The sequence below is a fragment of the Mandrillus leucophaeus genome, unplaced genomic scaffold, assembly GCF_000951045.1.
Source record: "Mandrillus leucophaeus isolate KB7577 unplaced genomic scaffold, Mleu.le_1.0 Scaffold724, whole genome shotgun sequence".
Lineage (NCBI taxonomy): Eukaryota > Metazoa > Chordata > Mammalia > Primates > Cercopithecidae > Mandrillus > Mandrillus leucophaeus.
This window is the reverse complement of record NW_012107853.1, coordinates 791,156-803,673: the sequence shown is the minus strand read 5'-3', so window position 1 is coordinate 803,673 and position 12,518 is coordinate 791,156. Positions and strand designations below refer to the sequence as shown.

Here is a 12,518-nt window from a genome sequence, read left to right as displayed (position 1 = left end):
ATATATGGAATTTCCCTCTTCTGTAGCCCAGTTAGTAGGGCTGAGAGATGCAGGCAGCCCTAGGGAAATGTAGGGAAATGTGGATAAATGTACTGAGGCTACATGCCTAATCCCTGAGCCCCTCACCCCTGCCTACTCCCAGTTCTGCTCAAAGACACTGCAATTCCATTCTTTTCCAAGGCTCTCCCTCTCCCCGTCTCCAGAGCAGCAGCCTTGCATCACATTGAGTTTAAAATAAAGAAATGCTTTTCCTAAAGAATTCGCACACAAATAATCTCATTACCCCAGTGCTTAGGTTTATACAGCAGACGTCTTCTGCCAGGAAAAGAAAAAAAAAAAAAAAAAAAAAGCGCTCTACACTCACATGGAACAGCTGCGAGGAGAGAAATGGTATTTAATTCATTGTGAAATAGTCAACAATGGCTACACTGCACTTTTAAAAGCCTTTTGATAGTAAAACCCACAGGGAACAGCCCATCCTGTGTGCTGAAAAGCAGCTTCCCCACAATTAGTCTCTCTATTCAGAGGTCTGGGAAGTCTGTGTAAACTTCAGCACGTGCTATGTACACTGTGGGTAGCTTCAAGGGTATAACCTTTCAGAAACTTCTTAGGGTTTAGTCTTGCTCAGTGACTCTGTCTGCTCACGGAGCTGGCTGGTTGGGGGGAGGGGAGGCGGTGTAAGGGGACAAAGGGAGTATGATGCTTAGGTGAAGACGTAAGCAAACCCTCTACACCCTAACTGAATGCCCAACAAAGGAAAAACCATTCTCTGGAGGAGCTTTGCAAATTATCAGGCTTCCTCGTGCCCTTAAGTGACCAATATTGGACTCCAAGAAACCAGAGAGAAGATACAAAAGAAATCAGGTAACAGTGTCTTGTTTTCCCTTTCTCATCCCTGTGGCATTTGTATGGGTCTCTGCTTTGTGGGAAAGCTAGGAAATCTTATCTATTCTTATTCTGGAGATGGGCAATTGTCACAAAGGGTGAGACAGCAATGAAGATGTGAACAAATGTTTGGGCAGGCAAAATGTGTATGGTGGTTAAGAACATGCACTTTGGAGGAATATTTACGTTTAATTACCAATCTGCCTCCCAGAATTAGGCTTCTTTGGGGAGGTAAGTCTTATTTATCTCATCTGTAAAATGGGAATAGTATCACCCTCATAGGAATGTTGTAAAAGCAAAAGACCACATATGTGCGATCCTCGGCATACAGAAGGTGTTTAATGAATGGTAACCACTGTACCTCTCAAGCAGCTCTAGAAGAACAGGCCTTATTTTGGACTTTCTGGAGTAAGATTACTAGAATTGGAAGAGAATGGGCTATGAGCTATTTTTCATCTATATTTTAATTTATAATTGATCAGTTAAGAAGCAACATAGAAATATGCACAGATATCTAACAGGAAGTTCAGAGGGATCTAAACCATGTTAAAAACAACAAAAGATTAAAATTCAAGAAAATATTGCATCATGGTAGCTAGTTTTATTGTTCAGAAACTTTAAATTCAGAGTTTTCAAAACCCAAAGTATTGATGAGATGTCCAAATATTTCAGGTATGGTCGAAGTGAGCACAACAACTTTCTATTATTTCTAATCTCCACTCAACTCTCCAGGAACAGCCCACAGTCATTTCTGTCTCAAGGAGCCAGCCACTTTCATTATAAAACCCAAAATTCAACCAGTGGACATTCACCAGGATGCGAACTCTAAACCCTGCTCAGCTAAGAATATCCACCTGATGTATTGACCAAAGATGAAAATGCTAAGACATTGCTGGGAAGTTCAAAGTAGTTGACTCGGGTTGGGTAATCTGTCTCGACTGGAGAAGTCTGAAAATGGCCTCCACTTTTCTAAGTGAGTTTGTAGCAGTAGATGTAACAGTCAATGGTTCCAACAGAAGCTGATGATCAGAAATGAGGGCTAAGACTCCAAAAGAATGACCTTGGTTCAGGAGCAGTGAGCTGAGAGAGTCTGTAGCATCCAGGAGTTTCTCTGCCATAGTCATTCCTGTATACAGTCTCTTGGCCATGAGGGATTGGTTCCAGGACAATCCCTTGCCTAAGATACCAAAATTCATATACGCTCAAGTCCCTGATATAAAATGGTGTAGTATTTGCAAATAACCTATGCGCATCCTCTCATACACTTTAAGTCATCTCAAGTTTACTCATAATACCTAATACAATGTGAATGATATGTAAATAGTTGCTATACTGTATTGTTTAGGAAATAATGACAAGAAAAAGTCAGTACATGTTCAGTACAGATGCAAATATTATTAACGGTTTTTGTTTGTTTGTTTGTTTGTTTGTTTTTTGCTCTGAAGTTGGTTGAATCCATGAATTCAGAACCCATGGATACGAAGAGCCAAGTGTACCTTGTTTGCAGTGGGGAAGGGGTTAGCTCTGAATTTCTGTACCCCTATTCCCTTTAGCAGCACTACTTCTGCATCTTTTCTTCCCTACATGACATAAGGATGCTGGGGAAAATCTATTGTGCACTAGAAAGTCCATGAGACGCAGGTCACAGTGTGACTTTCCTGTGGTGCTTTGACACAGACTGAAGCTCCCCATCCCTACCTCCAGCTCACTTGAAGGAGGTCCCAGGTCCACAGTTTTCCTGGGGTGTTTACAGAGATCATCCTGAGGAGCATGAAATGAAAAAATATGTTAAAGAAAAAGGAGAGATCTGGCTAGCCTTTGGGTAAGGCATCATGCTTCTGTCTCAGAGACAATGGAATGGAAACAACTTCCAGATTTAAATACACTCTCTTGGGACTGACCAGAGCAGGGAGAAGGGATTTATAGGAAGGAAGTTTATACCAGAGAATTCATCCCAGTTCAACAAAATATGCATTGCGTACTCTAGAAGTACAATGTGCTAAGTGCCACAGGAAGGTACAAATGTACCTTTCCCTTGGAACAGTAGTTTTTAACCTCTTTGGGAGTCTCAGACAACTTTAAGATCCTTAAAAAAATTTCTGCACAAAATTTCAGCAGGATCACACTTTCCTGAAACTCCCCTGGGCAAGAACCCCAGCTCCATGACAAACAGCAGGTCTAAGATATGGCAAAAAGTTGTCAAGATTGATTTTTTTTTAAATGTATGAGGTATGTAAGATACCCAGTAAAAACGGCAAAGGAACTCTGTAGCTACTTAAATCACTGGTATTTCTGCCTCTCAAGCACTACTTCAGCAAGTCTCAGGAGGTATGGAAAAGACCGATGACATAGCTTTGAAAATTGGTGGCTTTGTTTTCTCGTTTTGTTTTGTTTTTTTAATTCCACCTAACAGAGACCCCAAAGTCCTGTTTTCTTAAATAGCAAGAAAGTTGAAAGAGGCAAACAATTCTTCAAAGGTCATGAGGAATCTAACTGGGATGTCCAGGAATGGAATGGGAAAAGCGTATCCCTATTTTTAAAAATAGGGATGGTGGGGAGGGTGTGGCCAAATGACTAGATCAAGATATGGGACTGAAAGTTGAGGGGCCACTCACACTGGCAGCTTTGGGGACAGCCAAGGTTACCCCATGCTTCAGTGGGAAGGTGATTTTTCTCAGAGTACAATTAGGCCTCATGGTTGACTGTTGACCTCTGTCCCATGAGCTATTTAAGTTCTTCAGAGAGCAGTGAGGGAACAAGTCAGTGAAGATGGAACCCGGAGGCATTCAATAGGGAAAAAAAGAGGGAGAAAGAAAGAAAAAAAAAAAGAGCGAGGAAGGAAGAAAGCAAAGGGAAGGGAAGGGAAAGGAGTGAAAAAGAAGTGAGAGAGGAAGGAAGAAAAGGAGGGAGGGGAACCCTGGGCAATTACGGTAATATATGAAAAGGTAACCTATGAAATCATGAGTTAAGAGCCTTCTCCACGCCACGCCTGGTGCTTTGCCATTTCCACATTCAATACGGTGTTGTTGTTGTTGTTGTTGTTGTTGTTGTTGTTGTTTAAATTTCTTCCTTCACAGTAATTCTGTGAGGTCGGCACTATTATATTACAAGCGAGGAAACTGAGGCTCAGAGGGTTCAGTCATTCGTCCAGGGTTGCACAGCTGGTGGATGGCAGGGCTGAAACCTGTGCCCCAACCAGCCCTACCCAGCTCTCTTGATCCTTTGTCAAACGGTAACGACACACACTCTTACCTATCTCTCTATCTCCACAACCTATCTAGACCTCCCTGTAACCTCTTGCAAAACTAAATCTAAGCCCAGAATCTCTTCTGTTCCAACCGTCTGTTTCTTCAGCCCCGCTTGGGCACAGGCGCTGCCACAGGCCGAAGGGCGAGGTTCAGGCCGAGACAGCCCACGCCCGTCCTCTGCTGCCTCCTCTCCTGGGAGTGGAAGGCTCGTCCCGGGACGCCCCAGCTCCCGGCCGGCTTCGCCTGCGCCCGCGTTGCTGGCAGCGCCGGGGTTAACCCGCCCGCCCTGCGGAGCAATGATTTCTGTTTTATTTCAGCAGGGGAAGTGTGTGCTGCCTGATTAGCCTGATGGTTTCCTCTTTTCCCATAACCTCCAGACCCCCATGGCCCAAGTGTTTACTCTCTGAAATAAAAAATCTGCTGGTGTTTTTCTTTTTGTGTGCTCGTGTATTTTGGGAGGATTGCAGGGGAGGAAGGCGGGGTGGGGTTAGGGACCGGGAGGCTGGGGGAGGGGAGCGGGCCGCCTCCTCCAGCTGCAGGCTCCGGGCTGAGACCCCTGGCTGCAGTGCAAGAAAGCAACTTATTAATGAGGGAGCTGGGTCTCCTGCCTCGGCAGCTATAAACACAGTGAACATCTGGAGAGAGGGCCCGTGTCTCCAGGCGGCCAGACACAGCACTACAGGCTGTCCCTGCGGCGCAGTCCGCCCCCACCCTCCACTCTCACGCGCCCCTCGCCCCTCTGCTGGGCTCCGGCTCCCACCTCATCCGCCCACCCGAAGACGTCCATTCACCCAGTGCCGCGACCGAAGCCGAGCGGGGCCTGACGCCAGCCAGCGGCGTCCACCGTCCCACCCCCGTGCGAGGAGTTCCAGGAGAGGGGTCAAACTGCTTGAATCGCATAAGAACTCGGTGCCCCAGGGACCTTTTCCCAACTCGGACTAAATATTTGTGGTTTGAAAAAGTTGAGAGAACGTTTTTTTCTCTCCGCAGCCCCCTGGGAGTCCCAGCGCAATGCTGTTACTTCCTAGGATGTTCCAGAAGCTGCGAGTCCGAGCGCAGGCCTGCGGAAGGCTGGCCTTTCCATGGTCACTCCACGAACCCAGCCTGGAGGCCTGGGTTTCTCTGTCTTGGTTTCCTTCCTTCCCGGGGACCTGGAGGGGTGATTTACATTTGTAAAGGCCTTTCCAAGCCCTCCTTCCTTGGGGCTGTTGGGGTCACTCCTGAGAGCATGGGGTCTCTGGTCTCTAACCTGGGTGTGCAGCTCTTTCTGGTCCTCACTAGGCTGGCCTCTCTTTTCACTGGTGAAATGAGGCACAGTGAAGGCACAGTGGACAGATGCTAGCACATTAGCCTTGAGCAAGGTGAGAGTGGGCAGGACTCAGACGTCAGTGGGCATCTGGTTTCTTTGATTCACCTAAATCCACACTCCCACGGTGGTGAAAGGAAAAAGAAGAAAAGCAGCGTTTATATACTGGTCCCCTGTGATAGGCCATGACCTTTTAAGTATACTACCCTCATGCAGTGGGCACAAGAACTCTTTGGAAAGAGTGTATTTCACCTGTGAAAGGTGAGGGTTGGGAATCTCAGTGGACTTAGCCAAGGCCGAGGGCCCCTACCGGGCAATACTGATGGGTTCCTGAGGCATAGGCTGGCTCTTCCCACAACACCAGGCCAAACCCTCTGCTTGGACTTAACACTCTTCAATTATACTCAAAATGTATACCCAAAGTCCTTGTAATCTGAATATGAAATAGTACCAGCTCAAAAGCTACCAAGGCAGCAGGAGGTGGGAGGAATAAGAAAGAGGCCATGTAGGAAGCAGGAGCAACTTCAGGCCACAGCTGATCAGAGGCACGTCCTTCACTTACTGAGTATCCACTTACTGAGTACAGAGTCAGGCATTCGCAGAATCTCAGTATCAGATGAGCAAACTGAATCAGAGCGAGTATGCGGGAGACATCAGGCATGTGGACTCTCCCTAGTGGACTGCTTGGGCTAGGCTGGCCTTGCTTTCCTTCCTCTTTCCAACCTCTGGCCCTCTCAGAGATGGGATGGGGATATGTGGCAAGGCTGTTCCTGCATCAGACTTCTCTCAGTACTGTCCACTGGGAGTAGCTTGTCAGGGCCGCTAGGCCCCAGCCTCTGCCTTCTGTGAAAGGCTGGAACCTAAGATAGGGTTACAGCTTGTTCCTCCCAAACAGCACAGCCATCCAGGCAGAATCCAAAAAGTTCCACGTTTCCCTATCTCCCTTTATGTTTGGACTTTAGACAGGAGTTTAATTCCCTAGAGAATATTTGGGCATTAGCATAGACAATTCCTCATTGAGCTGGAAAATTGAAAGAATAATAAAAAATAAACCCTGAGACCGGAGTGGCCCAGTTGTGTTTCCAATTCACTTCGCCTGGACTCCCTATAAGTCTTCTCTGAGAGGAACACTCCAGCCTCTTCTCAGGGACAGCATTAGTCCAATATTGTAACCGTCCAATGTTACAACATCCATAAAGCGCACACACTCTCAGGACCAGAACTGTTCTGAAGAACAAAGAACCTGACACAGACCCTCTAGAAAAGAAAAGCACACCCTGAATGAGGAAAGAAGAGAGGGGTGCAGCAGATGACAGAGTCTGAAACACCATTCTGTAAAACCACAGACCTGCTATAAGAATAAACATTTCAGAGCAAGGTGAGTCTCCATTTAACAAGTCTTTCTGGCACTCCCTCAGCGTTCTCAACACTTAAAAGCCAAATTGGAGGCATCTGTGTTTCCTGCTGAGACGTCCCACCTGGTTGTGGATAGCCCTTTCCAAACATTGGCCCAGGTTTGATCTCTCCCAGCCGCTAGGCCATCTGAGAAAGCCCCAGGAGGGACTATGAACTCGGACCCTCAGCATATCTCCCATTTGAACTTCCAAAGTTTATTTGGGAAAGACATTCTTTAGTTCCACCATTTTGTTAGTAAATTTGTTTTAGAGATTTTAGTGAGATCCAAAGTCACACATTAACACTGCCAAACTTTATGTCATAAATAAGTGTAATATTTCACATGGAAACCATTTGCTCTAGTATGTAAATGTACACCCACACACACACTTGCATAAAAGTTGTTTTAAAGGAGAACTGAGGCTTCCCATTTTCCATATATCTTCTCAGTATCCTGGGCGTGGCACTGGTCACCAAACGTGTTCAACCAATCAGTGGGTCACTCTCTGACTCAATGAAACGCAGTTTGGACTCCCAAAATGCACTTCGGGACAATGAGTCATAATAGCAAATATTCATATCAGGCTTGCTAAGTGACGGCACTGTTTTATGTTTTACACGTATTAGTGGTTCTCAAAGTGTGATCTCTAGACCAGCAGCATCAGCAGCACCTGAGAACTTGTTAGAAATGCAAATTTTTGAGCCCTAGCCTAGGCTCACTGAATCAGAAACGCTGGGGGTAGAACTCTATAACCAGTGTCTTACAAGCCCTAAAGTGATTCTCATGTACCCTGGGAGTTTCTGCTTCAATAAGTCTAGGGTACGGCTCAAGATTTTGCATTTCTAACAAGTTCTCAGATGATAGTGATGCTGCTGGTCTGGGGACCATGCTTGGAGAATCATTGGTATGGATCCGAAAACTGGGTTACAAAGATTAAGTTGTCTAAGGTCACACAGTTAGGAAGAACTGATGCAAACACAAGCGACCTGGGTCCAGTGTCTAGGTTCTTTCCTACTACACGAAATAAATTTCCTTTCTCATGAAGAATGGGAAGTGGCAGATAGGCTGTGAATGTGGTTCAGTGAAGGTTTTGCTGTGTTCAGTGACCGAAGACATAGCAAACTGTATTCTACAGGAAGAAAAAGTGTTGTCTTGTTTCTCAAATCAAGGACCATGGTAATAAGACTGTAGGTTCCTCCTCATGAAGGTAAGTTGTGCTTCCTATGTTCTCTAGCTCCAGGCTGCTTCCCAGCTCTAAGCAAGTATTTTGCAAAAGTGTAATTTGCTCACAACATCACATCTGTAAGTTTGCCTTATTCCAGACAAATCTGTCCTTGAAATGAAAAAAAAATTGATACTATAACACTTTGGAAGAGTGCTAAGTAAGCATCATATTTTCTGATAGAAACTATGACCACTCATGAGCATCAAAACTGTGAGGCTAAAATCAAATATGGACCTCTGGCATTGATGGGATGGATTGAGGTCTTGTGTCCTGCGGGCTCAGTTGGGTCTCTGATGTCAGTTTTGGAAAACAGGCAGTGTCTGACTTCAGCTAGGTCTGGGCACCACTCTGAAGCTCACTGCTACTACCCTGTCTGTCCAACAGGACTGTGGGTAGGAACTAGTTATGACAGTTAATGACAGTAAAACGTCAGTGAGCTCTTAGAGACAGGAGCAAGAGACTGAAACATAAAAATGATTCTTGTTATGATGGTTGGAGAGAAAGGGCTGAGGCTGAGGGACAGAATAGAGGAAGGGAGCAGAGAGGAGGCAGGGTCAGTGGCTCCACTCCAGTCAGACTATAAACAGTAACAGACATTTCAGCCATGTCTTGTGTAAGAGGCTCCATTGATTCACAAGGTTCCCTAACAGAAGGATGACGAGAAGCTGAGACAGAAAGGACCCATTCATTCATGCAGAACACCAGCACTCAGCCCCATTGGCTCTCGCTAATGGCTCCAGGCTGATAGGGAGGAGGGGGAAGAGGCGGACGGTAGGAGGAGGCAGAAATGAAAGAAAATGATGACTACAAGATTGTTGTGAAGAAATGTACAGCTGCACAGGCAATTGCATGCAAATGTGGCTTCCCTTTTTAGCTGTATAGCTAATGTCCTCAGATTCATCTATTTTTCTCTTTCATGTTATCTTCCCCTCCCGTTCTTGCCTTGTCTTTTTCTGGGCTCCCCACTTTTTTTCCCTTTCCCATTCATCTTTCATCTTCCTTTCCAATTATTCCCTACCACGCCACTAATATCCACCTTTATTTTCTGTCCATTTTCACACATCTTTCTTCCACCACACCCACTTTATCATCTATTTTGTCCAATCGATTCCCAACAGGCCTTGGCGCCTGAGTATTCTCTCTCACTCACCTGGTAAGGCTTTCCCTCATTCATACTTTCTCTCTGCTTGATTCTCTCTTCCCCTTCCCTCCCACCCTTCCACCACCCTCCTCCTCCTCCTCTTCTTCCTCCCCCTCCTCCTCCTCCTCCTCCTCAGCCTCTGCCCCTTCGTGAATAGGAACAACATTCTGAAAAGACTTGCTCATTCCTTGATGGCCCCTCCTGTCAGTATTCTCTGCACTGACAGATGTGTAGTCGTTGGAAAAGAAGTTCATTCATCCCTTCTGAGAGCACAAACGTGAGGGGGGAGCAGGGGTGGGCAGTAGCCATGAGACGGAGGACGGGAAGGAAACCGAAGTTATAAATAGGATAAAAGAAGATGAAAAAAATGTCGAGTATTTTTTCTCTTTCTTTATATTCAACACATCTCCAAGGAAATATACCACAGCTGGAGAAATCATTGGTTGGTCTATGTCTTCATCTCCCTTCCCTATAACCCCAAGATCCCCATCCAAACAACACCCATCGCTGAGGAGAGCTGGACCACAGCCCAGAAATAATCCCTCCAACTCCTTCATCTGGGAAGCTCAAAAGTTAAAGGAGGGGCTAGAAAGGCTCAGGGTTCTTGCCAAACATTTCCATCAGAGGGAGTCTAGGACAGTGGGAACTACAACCACCACATTTGTGAAGAGATTGCCCCCAACTGGTAGGGGCCACACCCCAATGGAAGCTGTGTGCCATCTCTGAGCTGCGGTTGATGGTAACCCAGGTCATTCTAGGAATGGTTATTCTATGCCCCAATCTTCTCTACCTACCAAAAGCCGGGGTGACCCCAGCTTCCTTCTTGCAACTATAAACTATGAGAGGAAGATGCTATTATCCTGCTATAAGTCCTTGCATTTTAAAGCTGTTCTTCATATGCTTCCCAAACACTGTCTCATAGGCCATGAAATAAAAACGTCTTTACCTTTGAGAAACTTAACAAAGAGCAGCATGAAAAATCATCTCCACTTGGGAGTACATGTACTTCTCAGTTAAGGAAAAGGAAGGCCATGTCTCTTTGCTATGAAGAAGAGACATTCTGATCTTCAGGCTACGAGCAAATAGAGAAGGACTCAGCCATTAATAAGATGTAACTTGTAGCAAGCAGAGACCCTCCAGAGCTGAAAGTGTTAAATCAAGGCAGCTTTAATCTCAGTTGCACTGGGAGATATAAGACTTAAGCCTTGTGGCATTAATAGGATTCAAGAATTATACAAATATAAACACAACCATTTTGACCTTTTGCTTATACAAACAAAATCTATTTTGTTTAGAATTTTAAAGGATCACTTTTCTCATGTCCTCAAATTTTTACTCCTTAAGTCTAACCTGTGAACAGGTACAAAATCCTCCCAGCTCCCTTGTGAAATGGATAGGTAGCTGAGACTTTTGTATTTATGCTTAGAGGAACTGAGATATCAAGCAGAAAGTGACAGCATAAATATTATTATGTCTACAATCCAGGGCAGTGCCAAAGAATACCTCAAAGATCAATGGCTATTGAGTCAAGGGAACAGGGGACACAGGAATTGATTTCATTCTGCCCCGGAGAGAAACCAGGCAAATGGAAAGCTACTCCCCATGCCTCCTCACCCACAACACTCACAGCCCACGGAGTGCCACAGCATCTTGCCCTTTGTCTGTTTATTCCTGATGAGCAATAAAGCATGGACAACAAAGCAAACATTTATTTTACTTCTCCACTGTTATTTAAGTAATTGACCAAAGAATGTTGTGGGGTAAAATAACACTGAACCAAAAAGTAGCCTTCAAGTTAGTGACTCCCCCTGCCATGCCCAGCCCAGGTCATTCCCTAGAATTACGTTTTCCCAACATGTAAGAGTAATGACATTTTTATACTAAGAATTCATCCTGGGAGAAAACACAGATTTTGACTGGCTATTTGGTATTCAAATATGTTATCATAACATAGTCTTATGTAAAAGTGAACTTAATATCTGAATTGATCATTTCAAAATCCCCAAATTCAAATTTAATCTTTTTTGTTTAGGAAAAAAAAAAAAACAAACCACTAGCTGGTAAACCAAGGACTAATGGGATTGTGAGAAACAGAGCGTCTCCTGAAAACCACATGGAGATGAGGACTTCAGACTCCTGAGGTCCCTGGGAATGTAGATCCATTGATTTGAGAGCTCTCTGGAGGAGACTCCCGCTCACCAGAGGGCAGCACTGCCACCAGCAAATGGAAGGAGAGAAGGGAGAGAGGGACAGAGGCAAAAGAAGTGGGATCCGGTGGACACAGACAGAGAGGCCGGGAACAGTGGAAACAGATGACCATCGAAAGAAAGCATGTTATTTAAGAAGGCCGAGCAATTCACACAACTCTGTTTATCCAGTTCAGACTCTGTGACTGCAAAACTTCTAGGCTCTCTGACAACAGCCAAAACGGGTGTCAGGAAATGCAGGGTAGGCAAAACTATTTGCAAGGTGGAGACCTAAAGCAACCTTTCTTGGGCCCATTCCTAGAGTTTAGACTTCCTGTCGGGGAATAAAGTAACCCAAAATTTATGGAGAAGGCCCGGGACTTTCCATTCAAGAACAATAGCATCCGTACCCGCATAAGCCATGGCAGCTGTTATTTGAAAGAATGCAGCCCTCATCAGATTTCCATTGTCCTTCAACTCTATCCTCATTCCCAGCTTTTGTTTATGTTCCTACCTGAGACACAGTGTTCAAGACCAGTAGGAACTTCCTGAGTTGCCATCTCATCCCAAAAGGGGTAGCAAGGTCTTTGCTGGTGATAATTGGACTGGAAACCACAGGTCATTCGAGGATCTTCATAAGTGTTGCTAGGTCCTTGCCTCTGTGCAATAAAAAATAGAAGAAAACTTATTAGGAGGAAAATCTCAGTGTAGCCCTAAAGGAACTATGACTTCATATCATCCAATCACATGTAAGTAGGAATCATCTATAGATGAACAGAATCAACTATTGTTTTCTTCCCTTAACCCCCCACATAAAGACACAGGGAATGAGAAGAATTTCTGACTCAGACTATATATGCATCTATCTTCCTCCATTTCTTCAAGTTTTTAAGGACTACTTTTTCTGGCCTTCGAATAAGAACTCATGGTTAATAGCAGGGTGGAATGCTGACCATCTTGAATTTATACACTTTTGGCTTATTTTTAATGGTACCTTACTCTGTAAAAACATCATGAAAGGATATTCTTATAAGACTTACTCCACTACCATACAACAAGTAAATGATAAATACTAAAGAAAAAGAAATGGACCTATGTAATAAAATTCACCTCATTTTTTGGTTAATCAGT

At 44.8% G+C, this 12,518-nt stretch overlaps 1 protein-coding gene across 1 annotated transcript in view; it reads right to left on the bottom strand.

The window, feature by feature from the left end:
• ETS1 (v-ets avian erythroblastosis virus E26 oncogene homolog 1) overlaps positions 1-12,518 on the bottom strand; it is a 127,936-nt gene that overhangs the window by 85,380 nt on the left and 30,038 nt on the right. Inside the window, exon 3 of the mRNA XM_011965435.1 lies at positions 11,902-12,046. Within this exon, the coding sequence (XP_011820825.1) occupies positions 11,902-12,046 (145 nt within the window). The remainder of the gene's footprint in view (positions 1-11,901; positions 12,047-12,518) is intronic.